Below are 25,743 nucleotides of genomic sequence, written 5' to 3' on the forward strand. Positions count from 1 at the left end.
CGACTTGATGGTGTTGGCGTTGGCGTCGGCGTCAACGTCGGAGGCGACCGCGAAGTCTCTGTCGACGGAAACGGGAGAGATTCCAATGACGCGTGTAAAATGATTGTACGCGTGTGCCCCCCAGGGGAGCTCCTAATGAATGGAGCAGCTCTTAAACTGAAAAGCAACTGTAGAATTTGTATTCCCCATTCTTGCTTGCGTGGTTTGTGTTTCTGATGCTGATTCCAATTGTGATTCTGATTTGTATCTGCCCTCTAATGAGGTACATAATAATAAATAAATAATGATTCATTTTAGTTCAGTCATGTGTACTATAGTTGATTCTCAATGCAGTCTCATTAAATGTGCTCTCAGTACGTTTTCGAAAGTGTCGAAACTGTTTTGCAAATTTATGTGGTGTCATTTTTTCGAATGATTTATGTTATATTTCTGACACAGTTTCGTGTCGGATGAAGCTGTTGAAAGTTTGACAACAACTAAAGTGTTATGAGGAATTTTTAAGATAAAAATTGATGATATTTCTAGCTATGCTTCAGAGCTAGTAAAATGTATTCATAAAAACACTTTTTATCTTAAGCACTTGTTACTGCTGCTAAAGGTTATATCTTATTTAAAACTGACAACTTATGGCTTACTTCTATTGTTTACCTTACAATTCTTATTTTATTTGCCAACACATTAAAATCCATGGTCATTTTATTTGCACAATTGTTGTCATGCAACCAAAACAAATTTGCCAGCTAATTAGATTCGAGTATTCTACTCACGTTCGCATGGTCAGCAGCCCAGCATTGTTTGCACTTCCCCAAACCTAATATAGTTGCTTACGGATATTGATGAATTCATTATCATTAAACGCAATATTATTTATCATTTGTTATTCATTATGATTTTAATATTCTGATAAAAGAGACCACATTGTTGTGATAATATTGTAATGAGAACAAAAGTTGTTACACTAATTGCAAAACTTTGTCATTAGCAACACTGTAAAAAATTAAACACAAACATGTAATTAAATGTTGTCCTCCATTAAGTTTTAAAAACAGCCGACGCCTTAAGGGGCCAAGAGTCCACAAGGGCGTTGCGTAATTTATGTGGGAAACCTAACTAATTGTGGCTGTTGATAATTAAATTTTCGCCGTCACTTTTAGCAAAAAAAAAAAATACAAAAAAAGAATTTAAAACAAAAAATAATAGCAAGAGCAATAACAGGTAACTGCTAATTTCGCGCTTCCTGTTCTCTTAAATTCTTTTCGTCTTTCACACTGTGACTAATGTTAATGACATCTCATATCGTCAGTTCATTTCGACCTCAAAAGTCGTTGCACTCTCCATTTTGGGGCATCGCAAAACTCGTTTCGTACTTGACATGAAGCTCACTTTTTGGACTGTTCCAAATTGCGAAATCGTGCAAATTATTACAAAAGATTAACTAAAATCAATATCTAATCACAAATGCAAAACTCGTTTCGTACTTGACATGAAGCTCACTTTTTTTGGACTGTTCCAAATTGCGAAATCGTGCAAATTATTACAAGTTTAAGATTAACTAGAAATCAATATCTAATCTTCGACAAAACGCTTATCCGCTTGGCTGTTGAGAACATAATAGAAAAAATTCATGGGCAGTTGTTTTAAATACGTAGAAACTAATTCAACTGTCGGAAGTTGATAAGCTATGCTAACACAAGGAGCCATTTTAATTGCCGGAGACAGCAACAAGTAGCGCAGTTCTCATGACGCACGATAAGGGAAAACAAGCGTCAGTTCAAAATACCGCAGCGTAGCCGACGCCAAAACATAAAGCAGCAGTTACTTTCCGGATAAAAAACAGTCTGAGAACGCCCATGCCAAGCATCGGTTGCCGCCTGAAGCAAGGTCTAACAATGGAAACGTCAAAGGGGCAAGTGCATGTGATAAAATAAATACAAATCCAGAAAACTAACGCATAGCATAGCTATTATTATTCATATCTACAAAAAACTATTGTGCTTATCATGACTAAAAACTGAGAGAAGTTTATTCTAAATTATGTGAACAAATTTATTTGCTCTGGCTGAAAAATTGTTCACTTTCATGTTTATTTAAATTAATATCATCTTGTGTTGTATTAAAAAATTACAAAATAATATGAAAATGATTCAACTTCGTGATAACAAAGAAAAAGGAAAAAAATTCACAACATATTTATATAAAATCAATGCAATGATTGAAATTCTATGGAAATTTCATTAATATCAACTTGTGAATTATTAAATTAACATAAACTAAGGCAAGTTTTTGATAAATAATGAAAGTAAACTTTCCCCAATAATACATACAACATATGTTTGTATGTATACATGAAATCAATGCTCTGAAGATTGCTGTTAGTATCTGAGTTCCAAGAAATTTTAAGACCTTCGCGCTTATCTTTTAAAAACAAGTCTGCAGGGTGGTTTAATTTTTATTGTAAACAAATTAAGAATTCTCCATGTTTACTCTCAGTCTAGAAAAGTATTATATTATATTTTTATTAACAACTTGTGTTGCGACAAAGAATTAATGAAACTATAAAAAATTGAGTCAAGTTCGCAGTGAATTAAATTAAAACAAATCAGGATTTCTGTTACTCTCTATAAAAATTTTCAAAAAGTATAGTGCCAAGGAATTATTACAATGATATGAGAAAGGAAACACTTTAATGATAAATAATAAAATTCAAATGAGTCTACTACTCATTGATATTAAAAGTATGATGATATGAGCTTACTGCTACTATCTTAGTTTGGCAGTTCCTTGAAATTATAAAGATTTTATTCTTATTTGAAAACAAGAATGAAAGCTGCCTTATTATTATTGTAAACAAATTTACAACTCTCCATGTGCGTTTTCCCCCCTGGTTTACTACATTAACAATACTAGAAATATTCCCATGATTATCAAGTTGAGTGCAGCGCCAAAGAATTAATAAAACAATATGCAATTGAGGCAAGGAAAATTATGTGTAATCGAGCAACAATAATTTGAATAATTATAAAAAGTATTTGCAATTTCCAAATTTGGCTTATTCTAAGCGAGAAAATAATAGTAATACTAATACAAAGCCACAAATCCGACTCGATCACTTTTTGGTAAAGAAGCTACTGATGTTGGATTGCTTTGTTTTAGGCGTCTCCTTTGCCGTTTTACCAGCTTTACTCGCTGCTGTTGGCGGCGATTTTTTCTTTGTAGTTGGCGCAGACGCAGCTGTCGGCGAAGTCTTTTTCTTGGCCGCTGTCGCCGCCTGCGCTTGTTTCTTGGGCCTTACAGTTATAACAAAGCCATCATCATCTAGAAATGTTTCGTTTGTGGCCGCAGCAGCGTCCACATCCATCGCTTCCTCCACCTCCGCCTCCTTCTTTGACTGTGACTCTGTTGACTTCTTTTGCGGCTGCTCTTCGTCCTCAGAGTCCGAAATGCGACGACGTTTGCTAGTTTTTGGCTTGCTGCCCGCGTCGTCGTCATCTGACTCATCGCCAGAGCCAACTACCTTGCGTCGCAGCTTATCCAATTTCTCCTCTTCGTCGGAAGAGGCTTCTTCTTCGTCATCAAAAAGCTGCACGGAGGTGTTGGTTGCCGTTAATTCTTTTTTCACGCTTTCCGTGGGCGATTTCTTTGATTCGCTGGACGTGGACGTGGGTTGCTTCTTAAAGAAGTTGTCCATGCTGCCGCTGGCTGCTTTGCTGCCTGCTGCTGATTTTGTTTCCTTGGGCGGCTGCGCGGCTTTGGCCGCAGGAGCTGCACTAAAGAAGCTGTTGATGCTGCCCTTTTTCGTTAGAGCTGCTGCTGCTTTGCCTTTGCCAGCTTTCTGTGCGCTTGGTGGCGATTTCTTCTGCTCCTCTTTGCTTGCTGCTGCCTCCACCTTGCTGCCAGTTGCCTTTGTCGGCTCCACTTTGCTGCTTGTTGTCTTTGTTGGCTCCACCTTGACACTAGCGGGCTTAGCGGTCACTCCATTACCGTTCAAGGGCTTGTGGTCAGTACCGTTGGTCACTGGCTTACTTGCAGCTGCTCCTGCACGCTCCTCCAACTTGGCTAGTTTTACTTCGACATGCTGCATAGGCTTAAAAATGGGGGCAGCACTCTTGGAGCCGCCAGCAATCTCCACGGAATACAGCTGCGATTGTGAGTTTTGCAATTTGCCCAGCCATTCCTTTAACTTGTCTTCACCTTGCACAATCGTATACAGCTCGCCGTCGCCATTCGCTTTCATGCCATGTACGAGAAAGCGTTTCTCGAACTTGTTGTTGGCGCGTTCCTGTTGTTTAATGTGCGCCTCGAGCGTTTCGTGAGCTTCTTTATACGTTAATTTGTACTTTTCCAGCAAATCAGTGACCAGCACTCGTCTATCAAAGTCAATTAGACAATCATCGAGTGCTTCTTGCAGCGACATCTTGTGCGCACACGTGAAAACAAGAGTTGTTCGTAAAATACAATTTGATAATAACACGACAACACAACGCGAAAATACGCAATGCGCAACAAAAAGGCGCTGAAATGCCGGCGCAAAACAGCTGGTCAATTATAGAGATGGGCGATAAGTATGCATTCGCATTAACATTATCGTTTTGACTGTTATCGACTTAGCAGAGAGTTAACATGCTGGTGTAAAGTGGCAACGCTTCAAATGTGAATGGCAAAACAACTTATTTCGCAATTAAAAGCATAGATGGCGCTTTAAAGCAACAGTGCTGTTATTCCCGCGCTGTTAAGATTTTGAAATGTAACGTGTTTTTACTAACAATTAATCTTGTATTTTGATTGCAGCTACAACATGCGCTTTGAGCCGCTGGGTCAGAAAATGTTCACACGCCGCAACTGGCTGCTGCGCTGCAGCATTCTCATCAACGTGGCTGTGCTGCTCTATATTGGCAGCCATGTGATGATTGGTGGCGGCAACAATTTCACTAGCGGCGGCGGATTCCTGCTGCAGGAGCAACAACAACAACAACAGCCGGCGGCATCCGCCTTACAGGCTTCCTCCCTTTTTGCCACAACAACAACAACCCACGCCCAAAAATGTTAATGTAAGATTTCATTAATTTTAATTATAGTTTGAATACGAATAACCCTTTTATTTTATTTATTTTTTTTTGCAGTCGGAGGCGTCTTTCGCGGAAGAGAAGCTGGTGGTGGCAGGCACTGGGAATGCCAATTCAGAGCCAGCAGCAGCTGCGGCGCCACCATCGGCAGCCATCGGCGACAGCGGAGGAGGCAATCTACCTGAAGCTGGCCAAGTGGTGGGCAACATTGGCGTTGTCGGCAGCAGCAGTTCAGCCACAGAGCTGAATAACACACAGTCCGATGGCTACATAGTCACTGGTGATGAAAAGGAACTGGATGAACGAGTGCGCAGCCTACTCAATTGCTATGAACGCGATTATGACCAACAGACGCTACAGCGTGGCGACTTTTGGGTGCTGCAGAACTATGTGAGAGCGGAGCATGGTGAGCTCAAGTGCCACGAGTCCATCACATATACAACGCATGCGGATTACACATTTTTGGACAATCTAGTGCCGCTGCTGGAACGGTAAGCGAGAGTTTCCATCCTTTATATTGTACTTTTAATAATTCTTTCAATCCATCAGCTGGAATGCACCCATTAGCATAGCAATGCATGCGCCAGGCACGGATTTCCAGCCCACACTGGACTCCATCAAGTATCTGCGAGACTGTGTGCCTGGAAACCAGCTGGTACGCGCCTTTGCCACCTTCCACATCTACTTTGGCACTAAGCACATACCCAAGTCAGTCCCCAAGGCACAGGATGCCCTTAAGACGGGCTACAATTGTTCGCTGCCAGCGCCGTATTTCAATGTCAGCTCCGGACATTTGTATAAAGCGCAAAAGAAGCTGTTGTATCCAGTGAATGTGGGTCGCAACATCGCACGCGATTCGGCGCTCACTCACTTTATACTCGCCTCGGACATTGAACTGTATCCCAATCCGGGACTGGTTAAGAAATTTCTCGAAATGATAGCGCGCAACGAACAGTATTTGCGGCGGAAGGCGCCAAGGTGAGTAATCTAAAAAGTCCAAACTACAAATTTCACATATTTTCATAGGGAATTAAGCGTCTTATAATTAGGATAAAAATAGAAGCTGTCATTATCAAGTTTTAGATTATAAAATAACACAATATAAAAAGAGTAAATAATGCAGTAAATTATAATGAATAGATTTGTAGATAGTTATAACTAGAGATTGTTATTTTTATTCAAATAAAAGATGGACATTTTAAGCAAATTTTTTTGAGATTTAATACTATAATATATTGTGGAAACATGTTTAACCAATAATAATTTTAAATATATTAATTAATAGTAAGAAAGTAAGAAGTCTAAACTTCTTTTGGAATATTTGAGACTGATTTTTAAATCATGCCAACAGTAGTTATTGCATCATAGACAAGCTGAGCAAGCCAATATGATTTCTTTAAGATGTATTGATATATCATATTGTATAAATTTATGAGATGCTTTATTATTTATTGTATAAATTTATTAAATGCTAGCAATCTAATGCCTATTTATCTATTTCGCAGGGTTTTCCCACTCAGTATTTTTGAGGTGGATGAGAATTCGCCAGTGCCGCACGATAAAACCGAGCTGCAGGAGTTTCTGCGGAATGGCAAAGCCATACCCTTCCATAAACGGGTCTGTGCAAGTTGTCATGGTGTGCCCAAGTCCAAGGAGTGGATGGCGGCCAATGAGACGGACGAGCTGAGTGTGTTTCACATAGGCAAACGCACTGGCTACTATGTGCACTGGGAGCCCATCTATATTGGCACCCATGCGGATCCCCACTACGATGAGCGGCTCAGCTGGGAAGGCAAGAGCGACAAGATGACGCAGGTAAGTAAATGCATATTAAAATCAAATTACTTCAACTGAAATGTGTCTTCTATATTGAAGGGTTACTCACTATGTGTGCTGGACTACGAATTCCACATACTGGACAATGCGTTTCTGGTACACAAGCCGGGCATCAAAGTGCTGAAAAAGGACAATCGGCGAGCGATGCTGGCAGGCAAAACGAACCAGCTGATACGTAAGATCATCTATCCGGAATTGAAGATCATGTACGGCATGCGCAAGGGCTGCGCAATATAGTAACTAATTCTGCAGCGCAGCAGTTGAGCATCGACTTTGAGCGAGGCGTTTGTGAAAAGACTACGACAACAACCAGCCACACTAATACTATTTGCAATGCTATAGAATCCGGATGCATCGGATGCCTAAACGCCCTGCCCCAAAATACCAATTAACAATTAATAGTAACCAATTACCAATTACGAACTACCAACTACCAACCAATAACCAAACTATGCTAGAACCTTCCTTATGGCATTCGCTGCGCACTGGAAGTGTGTGGTGTTTTATGGTTAGTTAGCATTAGTTTAGTTAGTTAGTTAGCCTAGGATTAGGATCATTACTTAGGGTATACATAGAACGGACGGACGTTCAGAGCGGGTGTTTTTTTCTACTCTACGCATAAGCAAAGCCTTAGGAGCACGGCTTAAGTACGTTAAACGTAGTTAGTTGTTGGTTTCCTCTTCGTTTTTCTGTGTCTATTATAATGCTGAATTATACATAGATTGTTAGCCAGGAGCTGCCATAAAAATAGATCAGAACAGACCAGATGATATAAATCCAGATTCACTATTGTAAGGCAGCACAACAGCTATGAAATATCCATTGAGTCCTATTTGGAATTGACGATTATTTGCATTGTTTTTGTGTATTCATAGGCAAGTCATTAATCATTTATGATTTAGTTAGAGTCATGAACATCAAGTTTTAATTTAAGCCATTTAATTTATGTCATTAAGTTAGCACCACATTCACGAAAGTACTTCATGTGGAATACTCAAAACTCCAAACATTTTGCCCTAAAACATACCAACTTTTGTATACCAGGAGCCATTGAAAATGGCTGATTGATTAATAGAGAGATTCCTAGAGAGACAGACACAGATACAGACACACAGCAGTCTTACCATTTTGAGTCTGCACTTGCCTAGTTTGTAGATTGAGAGTGGGCAACAAATAGGTTAAAAATGGTTAATACTAATTGAAACTAATGATAATATTATTATTAGACAGCAACAATTCAAAACTTAAACTATAAACTATACAGCTAAAGCCGCTATAAAGTAAAACGTTTAAATGTTAGACTTGGGAAATTACATAATTAGAATGCTGAACACAATTGACAAGATGCATAAATACATACATATAAACTTTAGATAAACAAAAAAATCGAGGAAAATAATTAAATAGCAATTACAATTATACACACCTTGAGGAAGAAGTTCAAGTTAATGCCTAAAATTAAACAATTAAAACAATTAATTGAAAATTACGTTTTTAATCGTAATGCGTAAATGCAAACCGTGATATTTGTACTAGTAAAGGCGAAGTTTGAAGCTGAGTTTGAGCATTAATTGTAATTGTAAAACTTAAGCACTAAGTGGAATGAGAGGAAACAAAGATATGAGAATGATGAACAGAAACAGAACTCTAAAATCAAATCATATGCATTAAACTAGTTTTGTATATGCTTTTTTTTTTAGTGTTGAACTTAAAGTCAAACTTGTGCACATATAAATGTTTAAAACATAACGAAAATAATTCTAAAGGGACAAACACGTGCTATCAAAGAGCCGTGTTCAGCCTTTAGTTGTAGTAAGAAGAGAAGAGAAAAGAATTGAAATTGAAATTTATATGGCGCTTTTTTCGAGCTAGAATTTGTTGGAATTGTTGTAAAATGTAGCTAGAGGACGATCGAACGAGAATTGTCTAGCTTAGTACGAGTATGTTGTTAAATCTAGGGTTTAAATGCAATTTCTAATTAGAGAGTGTCTTGGGAACAACATGCAACAATTGGTGTTTTGTATTTATTGTACTTGTCTATCTATAAGTCTACAACACAAACTTTTCAATTCGCTAAAAAACAAATTTAATTTCAAATCCAATTTCAATTAGCCAGACTAAAGATTCACTCGGTAATTAAACAATATCATTAAAACCTAATAAACTGTTGAGGACTAAACAAAGCTAAAAATAGATCCAAAAAAAGAGTTAAAAAGATATATATTTAAACATAAAAGAAAGTAAAACACTTATTAATAATGTATTGAAGTGCCTTAGAAAATTATATTAACAAAAAAAATGAACAAAATATGAAAAATACCACAAATGGAATAAGAAATTTTTGTGTTTCAGTTTTTACATTTATAAACAATTCTCAGACACCTTTTGTTGTGTTGGCTTAGCGGCATTTTGTTTAGGCCAAATTGAATAAGAGAAATCATTATTTTTGTATGTAAATAATAAATAATATGCATACGATATGTGTATTGTGTAAAACAAATGTATTAAACTATTTGTATATGTATATATGAACGAGTATTTAAACAAATTATTTACTGATTTACTTAAACTAAACGTTTTTATATAGTTTTCACAACTGCAGTTAGTCGAAGTCATATCCTATTGAATGAGTCTTCTTATAGCTAGCCTGCCAATTTTATGTTTACATACTATTATTCTTATTATTATTAATATTACACCATAGTTACAATTACAATGTATTAATGTTTACCTTGTTTAGGCCATAAATATCATATAAAAAACTACACTAAGCTAAGGCCTCTTTAAGTTCATTTGAGCGCAGCATTTGATCTTTCCTTTATACTCCATAATTTACTGCGCAATAATTGCTGAGCAAGGACTATTAGCTGAAACAAATGGATGAGAAATATATCTATGCATAAGAATTGTAAAAATAAAGACAACAATTTCAAATGGAATAAAAATTCATTGTGTACTCTTTTACCATTCCAACAGAGGATTTACATTTCGAAGAGAAAGGTTCAAAATTCACCTAAAATTTATTTTATACATCATGGTAAGTACTGTTAATATGCCAAAAAAATATTCAAATTTTTCTTATGTGTCTCGAGATATCCAGCAAATTAAATTTTTTTTTTCATCTAAACAGTGAATTAAAGAATTACAAGTGTTGGATTCTTAAATGACCCTCTATCTTTTTTTAAACAGATCTATAGATCTGCTCTATATGTTCTTTAAATGTGTAGCTAGATCCCTAAATATAATAAGGATATCTTTCTTGGGTAGCGTATAGTAGCTCGATCTGACTTTTTGATCTTCAACCTTTTGTTGATGACTCATTTTTTATCACAAATAATATTTCTCATCTTGAAGTAAAATATTTAAATTCCATTCTGATACAAAATAATATTGATAATTTACAAGTAATTAAGGAACTTATGATATAAACAAAAAAAAATTGCTCTCCATTATTTTTAAATACAACTCAATACAAATTTTCCTTATTCATTCATCTTTTGTATTACCAATGGTTTAAGCGAAATCTTTAACATAATTGTAGCTATGACGACATAGTTCTAATAAAAAGTCGATAAAAAAATTCGATTAATAGTCGTGCTCAACTTGTCTTTTATCTGATTTGGTAACATGATATTCATTTTGTGTGGTTTTTCTGTGAATTATTTCAAAGACAAAAATGCCTGTATGTTTGTATAAGCAGACGAGTTGTCTGAAATCGACGAAAAATCCCCAAATGCTGCTGACGCTGAGAGCTGATCGACTTCAAGACCAGATCAGCCAAGAAGACGCAAGCAAGAGAAGACCGGAGCAGATCGGAGACAATGGTGTAGCCCCGCACTTGGCACAGCCTTAGGCCTGTGCATGGGCGCAGCTTGTCCCCGTCCTTGACTTTAAGTTAAGTGAAGTTGTCTTAGCTGCTTTTCTGGTTTTTTTGGAACGAAAATAAAAGTGCCAAAAATGATAATTCAATGGATGGCATTTTAGCATTTGTTTAACATAAATTAAGAAAAAACACATATAGATTTTTGATTAATACTAAGACAGTTGCTAGCCCAACAAAAATAACTTGTTGTGCTCCAAAAAATTGACTCATCTCATCTCGTCTTAACCCTGCTGCCAATGCTGCCTCAATCACTTACTAGAAGCTGCCAGTTCCCTCACTCACTCGTTTACCTGCTGCTATCATTTGTTGGTGTTGTTATGCGATTTGGTTATTTATTAACATGTTTGCTTTTTTATTGCAACAGCGCAAGTCGCGTCGCGTCGCGTCGAGTCGACAAAAGCTGTAGCTGTCTCACACACATTCATATGTATGTACGTAACAAAAGTAGAAGAAGATCAGAGTGTAGTTGCGTCGCAGCGTCAGAGTCAGCTCCAGCAAACAGCTTCAGCTTCAGCCTCGGCTCAATGCTCATCAGTTGCTGTTGACGTCGTCGCTTGCCATTTTACCAGTTAAGATCTGCGTTTCGTTTCTATCGCAAAACAGTCAAAATTGTCAGCTCGTTGCATGCACATCGCGTTCGCTGCTCGCATCTGAACGCCATTCATACAGTGCCTAAAGGACTTATTGTGAAGGATTATTATCCTCCGACACTCACACACACACACACATATCCATACGAAATGGCTAAAATAATTATCAGTGCTTTCTTGTGTCTAGCCATGTTTGGCTCATTGGGTTAGTAAATACAAAATATTTCATACATCTATAAAAACAAATGCAAATTTCATACAATAAAAACGAAAGACTTAGGCAACGAACTTGTGCATATTTGAAAATATTCAAATTGGTTGTGGGTACAGTTTAAGCGCATTCCGTACTCGTTCTGCTCATCACACAACAAACGCGTTGTACTTGTTTCTTATTTCCGAACCAGTGCAATTAAAATAAAATAGAAATAAGTGTCAGCATTTTGCTTGTTAAAAAACGAAAAATAATAAAAAGTAAAAATAATGATTTCTGTTGGAATTTTTTTATTTTTGCAAATATTTCCGTTTAAGCAAATTATAATTTTAAATTGGTTTCCTCTTTATGATGTTATATAATTTTTAAGAACTTTTTAATTCTGTTAAGACATTTAACATTTTTTTAAATAATAATATGTGACAATATTTTTCTGTGAAGTAAAATATTTCGAAATTCAATAATTAAATGAAATAACCTGAAATAAACCACATTTTGTCATTACAAAAGAATTACGTATTATCTGGTTAATAATTAAACAAATTTGCAAATATTTCAAAAATTTACTTCTCAACAATTTTGATTTAATTAGCAAGTGCTATACGAAAAAAATTCTATTAGCAGACCTTCCGCAACCAGTCTTGAGTAAACGTTTAACTTAATTTCGATCCCACGATCTTTCAAACACGGCACAATAGTAATTACATCAATTAGGGGCGCCATAATTAAAATTTCAAGCTTTGTGCTCCCCGGTCTCAAGCGCCAGCTCTTAAGTAGCCAAGAGTCCGCGACAACAGCAAATATTTCCCCATCGCCTGAATAGCTCCCGAAGATAATACAGTTGATAGAGCAGCGTCATCGCGCAATTAGGCAAGCGAGTGGAGGGACTCTGCAAGATATAAAAGATTTCCCAAACAATACCAGGAAATTGCACGTCAAGCGAAAACTGAAAGAAAAGTGCAACTAATCAGCATAAATTTTTGAGCAAGAAATTTCCCTTTTGATTTCCGCATGGTGAAAATAAACTGCAGTTTAACGCTCACAACTCTGGTGTGAATTCAGCGAGTGTCTTCATTTTTCAAGGTCGAAGCGCTGCTCTTTCAAAATTAATTCACACATAAATTAATACTCAAAAATCAATATTACATAACACATGAGCGGCTGCCGTTGACGCCGTTGTCGTTGCCGCTACTTGGTTGTTGTTTTTGTTGTTGTTTATTGATATGCCAAGAAACTGAAAACTTGTTTCAAACTGGCCAACTGTCTATCCGATCCGATCCGTCTCTGGCTCAATCTTAGTCTCAATCTCGATGCGTGCCCAGCCGGTTAGTGTGACCTTTGAGCGCTTTTGCATTCAGCATCATGTTGCTTGGTTTTGTTTCTACTTTATTTATTTTTTGTCTACCTCATTTAATAAGATGATAATGTCCATTTGTGGTGCACTTAAATGAAGGGGTAAATACTCGAAATCGAAATCGTACAAGCAGACTGAAGTGAATGTGAACTCAAATGTGTGGGAAAATTTAGCAAAAGGATTTTGGACCGTTGCTCAAATTTACAAAAAAGTCACTTTCAGTTTCATTTTTAAAGTAAATAAAACATTTGACATATTATTTTCACATTTCTTTTGAGATTTCTAAAGAAATGCTTGAGTAACAACTGAAGTGATTTATTAAATCATTTGTCAATTAGCTAAAGTTCGCTTTGTTGTCTTTTTTTCTTGTGATGTTTGATAATTGAAATTCCAAGACACAATGAAAGCCCCCACGCGGGTTCAACAAACGGGGTGTGTATCCACACACGTAATAGCCATAAACTCATTAAAATTTCAAAGCATCGCAATGGTGCCGTTAAGTAGATAACATCCGCAGATGTTGTACATGCAAGCACCTCGACATATTTATAAGCAAAACAAGTATTGTCAATTAAACAATGCGGTTTGGGCTAGTTGTAATTTGTTGTCTCACACACGTAGTTTTGTTGTACGTTTTGAATAAGAGTTTTAAGATTTTTGAAAAGTTTTGATTTTGAAATTATATTAAAAAAAGATTTACCACAAAGTTAGCTATTTATTATAACTTCAATAAATTAGTTTATTTGAATGAGAAATGTTGCACAATTGATAACTTGTATTTTAGCTTGAATATCTTTTAAATATCTTCTGATGTATGTATATATTCATATTATTTTTGCATATTTAACTTTCAAGATATTAGATCGTAGCCTTTTTTATTTATGTTTTCATTTTTTTATATCAATATATAAGATAAGATGCAATTCGAGTTTTTGGCTGCTTATAATTTCTTGACCATAACGTTCACATGTGTGTGTGGAGCTGGTGGCTGAAAAACCACTTCACCATGCTCATCTTTGTAGTCCGCGTAAGCAAAAGAGTAAGCACATTCCATGCCCAAGGCCTCCATCTGACGAGCTGCGTAGAAACTGGTGCAGTCGGCTATCAGCAGTGGAAACCCTTTGCCACGTGCCCTTTCTATTAAGACATTTGTTAGGCGAGTGCCCAACCCGTTTCCTCTCATGTGAGCTGATACACACACTATAAACAAATAAAGCGCATTAGTCACTTTGTAGCGCTCAAAGATGTTGGCCTCGGTTTCGATTGCTGAGAGTAACTTAGTTATTTGTCCCGACGTTTTGGCTCTTTGACGATTTTCTTCCACATCACTGGGCTCTTGATTGCAGGATAAGATGATGCCAATACTGCAATTTGAATTGCGCTCATCGATAGCAACAAAACAATTGCCTTCTTCAATCATTGTTATCAGGTGATCATCGTGTTTCTTTGAGTGACCTATTTGTTGCTTCTTTAGCAAACACAAACTCAATGGCTCTGCGGTGTAGAAACTGTCGAATAAAAGTTTCTTCACTTCCTCGTAGTCTTCCACTTTCATGTCACGAATGACGACTCCGTCCGCTGATGCGCACGCCATAGCTAAACAATCACAACTAACTCGCTTATCGTTTTACGATTCGCTTTTGGTTTGCTTATCAGACTTTCATATCAACCAAAAGCTTTTGATAAAGCTATCTGTGCAAACATTGTAGAGTAGGAAGGTAGGAAATACACTTTACTACAAAGAGTAATGTAAAATTAAATGAATACTAATAACTCTATATAAGACAAAATTCTTCTAAAATACTATTATAAGAAGTCTTAAGTAAATATTGTTGACAAATAAATTAAAAATAGTTGATAGTTTTTCTTTGTTAATAACGTGGTCTAAAACTAGTTTCTAATCATTTGTTTTTAACCTACAGTTGAAATCATTATTGCATTCTCATTATTTTTACAAAAAATTGAATTCCATGAATTGGAATCAATTCAACGTTTTGTTGAATATTTTGGTGTTTAGTTAAATCATTTTGTTAAAAGTTTCGAGGCAAAGAAAACCGCGAGCATCAGTTCCCATCATAAATCATTAGAGGTAAGCGCGATCTATACCCAGTCCTTGCCCTATTAACCCCAACCTATCCGCCCTCTCTTGCAGCTCAAGCAGCTGGCCCTAGTCCGTGCCGTGAAGCCAATGGCACTGCACCAGTCTCTGGCTCCTGCGATGCCTACATCGAGTGCAGGAACGGCGTGGCCGAGGAGAAACTCTGCCCCGATGGTCTGCTGTACAACGAGAAGTCCACCGGCTACCCATGTGGTTATCCCATCGATGTGGAGTGCACACAGAAATCAGCGCGCCTGCAGGCTGCTCAGCCCACAGACGACTGTCCTCATCAGTTCGGTTATTACCGCATAGGTGACTCTTCCAGCTGTGGCCAGTTTATGAACTGCGCGGCGGGTCGCGGCTTTGTCTTTGACTGCCCTGAAGGATTGGCATGGAATCCTGCCACATACAAGTGCGACTGGCCCGATCAGGTTGAGGATTGCGATGCCGAGAAATTCTTGGGCTTCCGTTGTCCAGCTCCCGCACACAAATCGGAACTGTTGGGCGAGCAGGAAGAGGACTACACATTCCATCCATCGTCGGATAACTGCCAGGTGTATTTCATCTGCATTGAGGGACGTCCACGTCGCATTGGTTGTGGCGAGGATCAGGCCTTCAACCAGGAGTTGAAGCAGTGCGACGATATCGACAACGTGCCCAACTGCAGCGCCGATATCCAAGCCAAGGGTGCCGAGATTAAGGCAGCACGCGCCAAGGCAGCTGCAGCTCGCCCTAAGGCAACTGCACCTCGTTCCAAGTACTAAGAAAATTGGGTGAATTCTGATGAAGTTTACTGGGAAGATTTTGTATATGCAAAGCAGGCCAAGAGCTGCTCGAGTTTTCTAGTCTGTAGTTAAAAGGGTGCCAATTGATGTGCCAATCTAATGTATAATTTTTCCCTCTCACAATAAAACAAAATAATGACGACAAAAATTCAAGTTTGTGTTCTAAGTCTTTCGTTTTCAATACAAAAATTATAAAATGTTTCCGATTATTAATATCTCTTTACGATTTGTGCTTACAGCTCTCGCTTCTCCTGAGTGTTTGATACCCAATGGACGTTTCGCAGTTGGCGATCAGTGCGATGCCTACATCGAGTGCCAGGACGACGTGCCCGTGCACAAGCTCTGCCCAGATGGTAAACATTAATATAATCTAACTCTATTTTGATTTTTTAAAGTGTTTTAATTTCCCTTCTAGGTCTGCTCTTCCATCAGCGCACCAAGGCAACAGGTGAGTGCACCTATGCCCCGTATGCCACCTGCAAGGAGCGCACTCTCCTCCAGCCTGCCAATGGCACCGATGAGTGTCCACGTCAGTTCGGTTTCTATCTGAATGGCGACTCGACTAAGTGCGGCGTCTATCGCAACTGTGCCCACGGAGTTGCCAGCTTGACCAAGTGCCCTGAGGGATTGGCCTTCAACGAGGAGACCTATCAGTGCGATTGGCCCGATCTTGTGGAGAGCTGCAATGCCGAGGCTTATTTGGGCTTCAACTGCCCTGAACCCGAACCCCTCGAGGGTGCTGCCCCCTCGGTCGATGCCAGTCCAGAAGGCGAGCTGCGCTACTACCGTCATCCCCAGACCTGCAAGAAATACTTCGTGTGCGTCAATGGACATCCACGTCTCTACAACTGCGGTAGATATCTGGCATTCAATGCTGAGACAAAGTTGTGCGACTTCTACAACAAGGTGCCCGAGTGCTATGCCCTGCTCAAGGAGAAGCAGAAGCTGAAGGCTGAGCGTAATAACTTGCCAACTCTGGAGAAGGCCCTCGAGTAAGTCCTGCGACTCTCGGGTTGGGCATTATCATAGAGGCTAGCCCAGAGCGGCTTTCCAATTGTGCAATTTGTTTTTGTAAATACCTAAGTATATGTGTATTCTGTAATAAATAAAGTTACTTAAATAAAAGAATATTTTATTGATGAATTGAAATTGAAAGATGCGTTTGTTCTGCTACAAAAAATCGTAAGAAAGAAAACCCCTGCTTTAGGTTTGTAAGATTTAAATTTTATTTGTTTTTTTATCATTTGTCCATTTTGGTTTATTAGTTAGTTTATATTTGTTGCTTACTCGTATTATTATTATTTGTTAATAGTAGATTAATTAGAATTATATCAATTTTACATGTGACTGCCAACCGTTTCCACACATTAAACATTAAACCTGCTGTTCTATACAACGACTTTATCATCTTTTTCTTACTTCTTCATTTCTTTTTGCACATTTTGTTTAAACAATTCCAGTTTACAGAACTTATTGGAAATTAATTTTTATTAGTGTGTTTTTTTTATTGTTTATCATTTTTATATGTTTAGCTTTTCTTTTCGAAATAAATGTAAGCTCGAATTTTTTTGTTAAAAACATTTCTCTGTTATCACTAAGTAACCAATTGATTTGATTTTTTCTTTTGTATTCAATTTATTGGAGTTGCTTAAACTAAACGATCCAAAGATCCCAGCTATTCCTCTTACTCCCCTCGCTTAGTATCGTTTTTTATTTGTTTTCATTTCATTTTCTTTTTGGCTATAAAAATTAAGTTACATTTTTAGGTTTTCTTTTTGAACTTTTGCACTATTTTTCTGCATGTGTGTGAGTGTGTGTGTTTTTGGTTAAAGTTACAACAAATAATGAATATTTACGTTAAAGTATTTGCGTTTTTGTTTTTTTTGTTTTTTTTTTTTTTCGTTTTCGTTTTGTATTATTTAGAGTTTGTTTTATTTGGTTTTACAAATTTTTGTTTACTTTTCTTTTCGTTTCGATTTGTTTGTGGTGCTTGGCTAAGGCGACTTTTGTTTGGTTGTTTCACTTTGTTTGTTTACTTTGTGTTTTACATTTGCAATATATTCAACATTTGTTGCTTTGTCTGTTGTCCATTGTCTGTTTGTCTATATCTTGTTTCTTGTTACTTTCCTCTTGATTTTTTTCTTGTTTTTCCCCATTTACAAAAACGAATAATTTGTATTTAAATTCGAAGGATAACATAAAAAGTTGAACAGAACAAATTGCAAAACAAAATGATAATCGTACACATTTAAATACTTCAAAGAATAATTTCATTTTTAGTGTTTAAAATTTGTGCTAGAAATTCGGCTATTAAAATTATTTAAGTTCATACCACGCCTCAAATTTTAGCTTGAGAAAAGTTTTACATATTCTGTTTCCGTATTCGTAAGTTTTTTTTTTTTTTTTTTGATTTAACATATTCAGTCTTTCAGCTTTTAACGTAAATAAATTAATTAAATTAATTTATTTAATTTGCATTACAAAATGTTCAAATATTCATTGCTGTTTGCTGCCTGTAAATAATTTCGTGTTCTATTGCATTTATGTGGTAATTTCCATTGTCTGCCTTACGTTGCTTGGTTGTATTCCATTTCATGTTTTGTTTTAAAGTTTATAGCCAAAAATTTGTTTTATCTCAAACGACGACGCGAATCGTGATTGATGAAAATTTGGAAAAAATTTTTATCCTTAGTCAAAGTTGGTTGTAAAAGCCAAAAGTTTGCTTGCTCCATTTTATAATAGTCAGTATTTATGTACTTAACTTAACGCTAGATTCTTGGGTTTATCATTTATACATTTAATAGTAATAATTATGCATGCTCACACTACACATGAATGTAGTATTTGTCTTCTCCTCCCTCAATCGTATTTCGACTTCTCCTCCATTTCTTCGTCTCTTCATAAACTGCGTAGTTTCTTTTTGTTTTTGAAATTTTTGTTTTGGTTAAATTTAAAAACTTTTCAAGTGGACGTACAATTCAATCCTTTCGCTTTCCTTTTTGGTATATTCAAAATTGTTTGCTTAAATTTAGTTAATCATTATTATATAGTATAGTAAATATATAAAATTTTGTGTCTAAATTCAGTTGTTTTTAGGAGTTTCTTTTTTGCTTTCTTTTTGGCAAGTAAAACAAGATACGGCCGGAAACATAAAACTCTCCAGAGTTCCCATCAAAATGTGTGTCTCTTGTTTTTCTTTTCTTTTCCATTTCATATTTGTTCCGTTTTTGTTTTTTTAGTTTTTTTTTTTTTTTTTTTTGGGTGGGGCTTACGTTTATCATATGCTATATATAATTTCTTGATCCTTCAATGCCAACATAAAAATTTGTTGTCAAATTACTTTCGTTTCGTTTTATTTTTTCCTTTTTTAAGGTTTGAATTGTTTTTCATTTTTCTTACTGTAAGTATAACCGGTCTCTTGTATCTTTTGATAAGGCAACTGCTTTTGTTACTGAATTTGTAATATTTTCTGTTGATTTATATATTTAGTTTTAATTTTGTGTTTTTGGTTTTATTTTTGAATTTATACAATGTGATTTGGAACTGCATTTTGAGTTTTGAATTTTGCTATTTCAACCGAAAATATGGCAATTTCTTAAAGCATATCATAAGCAGCCAGAATTTTTTCTCATTTTTGTTTAGACTCCTAAAAACAACGAAACATTTTACCTTTTGCTGTGCCTTAAATGTTAGTTTAATTTGAAATTTTGTTTATCAATACACTAGACATTTTTCTTTTGTTTTGCTTTTGATTTGATTTCATTTCATTTCTCATCCATAATACGTATAATTTTGAATTTAGTTTTGTTTCTTTCCTATGCCATTAAATTTTGCAATTTCTTAATTTAGTTTTGGTTTTTAGTCGTTAGTCGAAAGGAAATTATTATAATTAGAGCTTAATTTTGTGGCCTAAAGTTAATGCAGTTTACAATGCGTAAAATACATGACTTCATATATCTTTATTATTGGTTTTATATTTTCATTTTACGCGTAGTTTTGGCATGTTGTTGTTGCCATCTTTAAGGGTTAATAATAAAAATATAATATTTTTATTCTTGCTGTAACAATAAATCGAATAAAATAAAATAACATAAAAGTAAATTTGTAAAATAGTAAAAAATTTATTGGATTTTCAGCTACAAGAAGAAACTTAACCAACTCAGTAATAATTATGAAAATGTAATAAATTGAATAAAAAACATAATGGGAAAGTAAACTAGTTTTACGCACAATAATAATTGAAAATGTGATAAAGCAAATGGAAAACTGAGATATCAACTAATTTGCTCGGCTTCCATTATTAATGGAACTTTCGCTTTTTGCCGCCACGTTTCTTTCCCTTGCCACGCGACTTGGCCAATTTGCGTTTTTTTGCTAACGCCATCACCACGCAGCGTCGATTCGCGGCTAATCTCGCCAAGAATTTCATCACCCAGAGTGCCTGTAAGAGGTTGAGAATTAGCACCTTGTATTGTCAATAAATTAAGTCAAGGACTTACCCAATGTGGTGAGCTTGCGCTGACGATGTTTCTCCGCCTTAGTGATTGGCAGACGCATCAAATAGTCCTCCTCGTATTCCTGTTTCTCCTTCTGTGCCTGGGAGAGCAGTTGCTGAGCCCTTGAGCCCGACGACAGCTCAGTGGGCGCATCCAAGTACTCTTCCTTCAGATCTTGCAGCATGGATGAACTGAAGCAGCAGTTAAAACATTTATTAGTAAATGAAAGTAATGCTATTGCACTATTTAACTCACGTGATGGCGCGCTTCTTGGCACGATCCAAAGCCTTCTTCTCCTTGTCTGCATCACGCTCATCGCCATCGTAGTAGACAGGTTTAATGCGCGGTGGCACGTAAACTCCCGATTTGCCAGCTGTGGCTGCTTTGCGCGGCTTTTTCGCAGCTCCAGCCTCGTCATCCTCATCCTCATCCGCATCACTATCACTGCCTGCCTCGGCATCATCGTCTTCTTCATTGTCAGCGCCTGCTGCACTCAGCATATCCTCCGGATTCGGCTTATAGAGTATGGGATCTGTGCTGCTTGAGACCCCTGTGGTGGCCGTCTTGACCAGCTTGTCAATCTGATAGCGCAGCTTATAGTCTATGGGTCGTATCTTCTCCAGCACAGTGCGTATCTCAATCAGACGCTCAATCGATGGATCACCCTCAATGGTCTCGCCGGAGCATTTGCGCAATACCACGTATGTCAGATTGATCAAGTAGTCGAGCAGCATGTGATACTTGACCTCCAGAAAGCTGAGGCCATACTCTGTGCTTAGTTCGCCGCGCTTCACACGCTGCAGCATGCCCTCGACGAGATCTGTCACCTGCTTCACATTGCTGTTCATCTCGCCCAGCAGCTGAATGGCCTGAGGAATGTCCTGCTGACCCTGCACCTCACAGTCGTAGTCGAGTGCCTGGCATAAAGAAAAGTGTTGGCATTCATAAGTAATTACATCAATAATAGGTTTAAGTATCACTAACATTATTATCACTTAATGTGAACACTGTATTAAATATTATGTTTAAATTTTTAAGATATTTGCCCTTAATGATTACAGGAACTTGAAAATAAGTAACTTAAAAGTAAAAGACAGTTCAATTATAGAAATACATTCATATCAGGTTTAAGTTTGTTCAGCATTATTATTCTTTCAGAAATAACGAAACTTTAAAAGCTCTCCTTACTAACGCTAATACTATTTTATATATCGTCTTAGATTCACCAATACAATCTCACTTTATAACCTTTGACAACTCTGTAAAAGTCGAAGTACTTATACACTTTAAATAAAGATCAATCCATAATTACACCTCAACAAGAGCACATGTTCCAGCTCTCTTTTGAACACAACGATTATCACTCAAGGGGTAAATGGTATTTCATTTTATAATTCACTCATGGCATAATCCACTCACTTAACGACCATAGATATAACTTAAGAACATAGATTACAGCTTAATTCTAAAACGTCGAAAAATGAAGTTTTTTATATTTATATTATGTTTACTTTGCCATATTTAAGTTTACACATTACTGAGTGTAATAAAATTCGATTTATAAGTATTTTTATATGTTTTGATATTGTTTGAAGACAAAGAATTTGTTGTTAAACTTGTAGATTGTAAACTCTGGAATTTCTATTTTAAAATAATTTCTACTTGAATTAATCTGTATAAGTTTTTAGTCCGCCGCACCTGAGCAATCAGTCTCATTTTAAGCTGACTCTGCTAATAAATGGCGTGACATCAATTCGATACTTTCAGCAAATGCTGACCTTCCATTTAGGCTATATACGCGCTGTACTATGCCAATAATGAATACCATATACAATATGCTTTAGCCGCTGTACATAGGTCTACTATAGTATAGATATATTCTAGTTTGTGAGTGTGTAGTTGTGACCACAACTAATTATGCTGGCGTTTTCGAAACCAAAACTAAACAGTTAGCCAATAGCCAACATGTATACATATAGCATGCTGTCTCGCTCTCTCTCTCTCTCTCTTTGTTGTTGTTATTATATTGACCATCATCATCGTCATATTTAACAAATTCGCTGCAGAGGAAATTAAATTTGCTACGAAAATACACAAATAAGTTGTTTAGTATATGAAATGCCATAAACAGACAACCGAGTACAGTGGATGTTCCCTACAGCTGCCCCATCTGCCATCTCCCTCGCAAATGTCCAGCCGCAATTCTATATGCATCCCAGCCTATGTCATCCATTCTGCATCCTGCTGCACCCTGTGAGGATGTGTGTATGTGTGTGTGTATGTGTTTCATGTGTGTGCGCGACACCGCACAACTCATTTACATATTTTATTGGTTGCCATTTAATTATTTGCATTTTACAGAATTTTCGGCCACGACCGAAACCAGCTACGCCTCCCACCTCCCCCTCGCCCTTTCCCTTCGCTGTTGCCCCCACAACTCAGTTGACTGCCTTTTGACCGCCGCAGCTTATGCTGCATTTATTTTCAATTAATATTAATAAAGCAATGCACAGACAGCGGCAAAGTGGGGCAAAGAGGAGTTGGAGTTAGCAGTTTTCATACAGTTTTTTCGTGGATTAATTGTAAATTGCAAATTGCATAGATACAATTTTTCTGGTCATTATTATTATATTCGCTATAATGGTTTGTTTGTTGTCAATTTTTTTTTGGTATGCACTGTGGAGTCGAAATAGCAAAGTTCAGTGACTACTTAATTCCGTTTTAGGAAAGTGCAAATTATTATAAAATAAATGCATTTTGCATATTTCATATATAATGCAAATTGTAGTGACTGTTTCACCCACTGTGCACAACCACGTATTTTGCAATTTACAAAGCAATTTATCCAAATAATTATTTTGATAACAATTTTTAGAGTGCTTTTGTTTTGTTTCGACCACGTTAATTTTATGCATTTTTGGCAAATTTGCATATTATTATTGGAAAATTAATTTAATTGCATTTTGCGGCCAGACACGGAATAACAAAGTGCTTCGAAAGTTTGGCCAACATGGGGGGGAAATTGATCTAATTGAACTATTTGACATGTTGCCGGAATAAAATTAATTAAAATGCATATAACATTGTCATTTTGCAAAATATTATAATACAAAAAACTGTTTTTCTATACATAAAATTACAGTTCTATTTTTTGATTAAGGAAATTAACATTTGACAATGTCATTTTTAGAAAATGTATCTGAGCTCACTACTATAAATCTAAAATTCAAAAAAAATATTTGTCCAAAATGAATTTACACTATTTTCCTAAGGTACTACAAGCAAGAAAGAATTTCCAAGAAGACATATTTGCAATCAACATTAACATCAGTTTAAATTTATTGGTAGTTGCTGTCTTAAAGTTATTGCTGTCTAGAAACTCATTCATGTATAACTGTTTAAAAACAAATCATAGCTAATTAAACCAATTGCTTTCAGAACTTGTTCTCAGTATTTAATAGCTTTTGAACTGTTTTGCAGGTGTAAAGAAGCAACGCGTCAAATGAATAGCCAAAGCTAAAGAGGTTGCATAATGTTGATGCGAAAATAGCTTATAAAGTATATTGTGTATCATAGTTCGATTGGAATGTCATTGACGCGTTATAAGCCGGGCAATATGAGTTTTGCAATTAAGCCTCTGACACGCACTTGACTAGCCAAGCGTTAAGTGCCATGGCCCAAGAGCGAAGCAAGGGGTTGGGGCAAAAAACGCGTTAAATAAAATGCGCGCATATTTTAGGCGACAGCCAATGCAAGAGCTGGCAGCTCTTGGTAACAGCAAAATAAACAACAAAGGGAATAACAACAAGAACAACAACGATGGCTGCAATAAACATGCACATGCACATGCAACATATGATGGCAGAGCTTTTGCAACTCGCCCCAAAACGAAACCGCAATGCCGCCTGCATGCGTATAACGAGGGCCGATTATAAATGTTGACTCGTTACAGCAACAAAAAACATCAACAGCAACAACAAAAGCAACAACAACAGTCATGAGTATATGCAGCTGCCAAAGGCAATTTACAACAAAATGGCAAACTAACCAGTGCATACACATAAGAGACACACACATACGCGCATACACATGCAACCACACCCACTCTACAGGCTGCGTCGCGTCATTTAAAATTCGTGGGGTTTTTTGTTTAATTTTCAAATGCAACGACTGCAGCAACAACAACAACAACAATAGTAACAACAACATCCACAACAAGAACAAGAGTTGTTTCCATGATTGTTGTACAGTGTCGCTGCATTTGCATTAACCGTTATTTGGCAATGCATTTTATGTGCAACTCCCTCCCGGAGTCTGTGACCGCGCCCGTAAGTAGGCAACGAATTCAATTCAATTCATTGCAATGTTTTACCCGCCTCTTTCTATCCTCCTCTCCTACCCACCACCTCCAACCCCTTTCACATTGGACATTGCCATCGCTAGCTGTTTGTCTCGTTCTCGCTCTCTTTTAGTTTTGCCTGCAAATAAAATATAAATTGCAATTTCTGTTTGTCTGCAACGCAGGTTATGAAAATTGTTCACCAACCGCCCCGAACCCCGCCTCACCACCTTTTACCTCACGTATGGCTAAATTTAATGACAGCATTTGATGCCACTTCACAGTTCCATTTGCCTCCCTCAACGGGAATGCGACTGCGGTCTCCAACATTTTCGCAGCATATCTGCAATTGCATTTATCATCAGTTGAAAATTTCAAATTTCGGTTTTTTTCTTTTGATTTCCCCGGGATTTAACTACATAAATAAATACTGTGCAGCTCTGCGATAATTGCACAAAATACATTGCATATTTATAGAGGTTTCACATTTGATTTTATATACAACGTACTATACAAACACTGTCGAATGCATATTGCATGTTGTACATACACTGAAGGCAGCTAAAAATGCGCAAAATATTTGATAGCCTCAACGCAGCTTATTTTTTCAATGTGTACATATTTCAACTTGATAATTGCAAGCTAAAATGTAAAGAATTTAAATGTTATTATGATTTTAAGATATAACAAAGATGTAAGAAAACTACTATCGAGTTTGCAACTGTGAAATATCCACTACCCATGTTCAATAAAAGTACAACACTGCTTGTTATTTATTTGGTATATTTTTATAGTATAACATTAAAAATCTACAAATACAATGCAATATACATCATCCAATTTGTTATCAAAAATGTGATGTATATTTCATGATTTTCAAAAATAATATTATTATATTTTCAACTGGTATTTAATACTTTTACTTTTACAATTCTATAATGTTTTTTAATACTAACATTTGCAATTCGAAAAGACAACAGTCTTAACAACAAATATAATTTGCTATACTTATATTATTTGCTTCAAATATATATTAAATACATTGTTTAAACTGACTTTCAATTGTTTCACCTCATTATTTTCTAAGT

The 25,743-nt window shown here is 36.5% G+C and overlaps 4 protein-coding genes across 5 annotated transcripts; 2 read left to right on the forward strand and 2 right to left on the reverse strand.

Moving 5' to 3' along the window:
- The first annotated feature begins 1,825 nt into the window (after nt 1–1,825).
- LOC133836438 (beta-1,4-glucuronyltransferase 1-like) lies at nt 1,826–9,853 on the forward strand. The gene is given in 7 exon segments (XM_062266934.1): nt 1,826–1,906; nt 4,789–4,996; nt 4,998–5,048; nt 5,121–5,554; nt 5,613–6,041; nt 6,569–6,878; nt 6,939–9,853. Coding segments are annotated over 7 exon segments (1,686 nt in total). The 5' UTR covers nt 1,826–1,850; the 3' UTR covers nt 7,137–9,853.
- Nucleotides 2,930–4,547, reverse strand: LOC133836446 (DNA polymerase delta subunit 3). The gene has a single exon (XM_062266947.1). The coding sequence runs from the start codon at nt 4,412–4,414 to the stop codon at nt 3,107–3,109; it is 1,308 nt and encodes a 435-aa protein (XP_062122931.1). The 5' UTR covers nt 4,415–4,547; the 3' UTR covers nt 2,930–3,106.
- Nucleotides 9,854–11,293: 1,440 nt separating the features above from the next.
- On the forward strand, nt 11,294–16,969 carry LOC133850618 (protein obstructor-E). Of its 2 annotated transcripts, XM_062286752.1 has the most exons (3): nt 11,294–11,577; nt 16,060–16,173; nt 16,236–16,969. In XM_062286752.1, the coding sequence occupies exons 1-3, from the start codon at nt 11,523–11,525 to the stop codon at nt 16,814–16,816; spliced, it is 750 nt and encodes a 249-aa protein (XP_062142736.1). In that variant the 5' UTR covers nt 11,294–11,522; the 3' UTR covers nt 16,817–16,969. The 2 variants fall into 2 exon arrangements, with proteins under 2 accessions (XP_062142736.1, XP_062142728.1); XM_062286744.1 differs by lacking the exons at nt 16,060–16,173; nt 16,236–16,969 and adding an exon at nt 15,090–15,967 and having other exon boundaries at nt 11,358–11,577.
- A 722-nt stretch (nt 16,970–17,691) lies between these two features.
- Nucleotides 17,692–21,866, reverse strand: LOC133850609 (neuroguidin). The gene is given in 5 exon segments (XM_062286738.1): nt 17,692–20,195; nt 20,197–20,261; nt 20,320–20,507; nt 20,572–21,233; nt 21,828–21,866. Coding segments are annotated over 5 exon segments (1,014 nt in total). The 5' UTR covers nt 21,852–21,866; the 3' UTR covers nt 17,692–20,120.
- Between the last annotated feature and the right edge of the window lie 3,877 nt (nt 21,867–25,743).

This window comes from Drosophila sulfurigaster, chromosome 2L (genome assembly GCF_023558435.1).
Source record: "Drosophila sulfurigaster albostrigata strain 15112-1811.04 chromosome 2L, ASM2355843v2, whole genome shotgun sequence".
NCBI lineage: Eukaryota > Metazoa > Arthropoda > Insecta > Diptera > Drosophilidae > Drosophila > Drosophila sulfurigaster.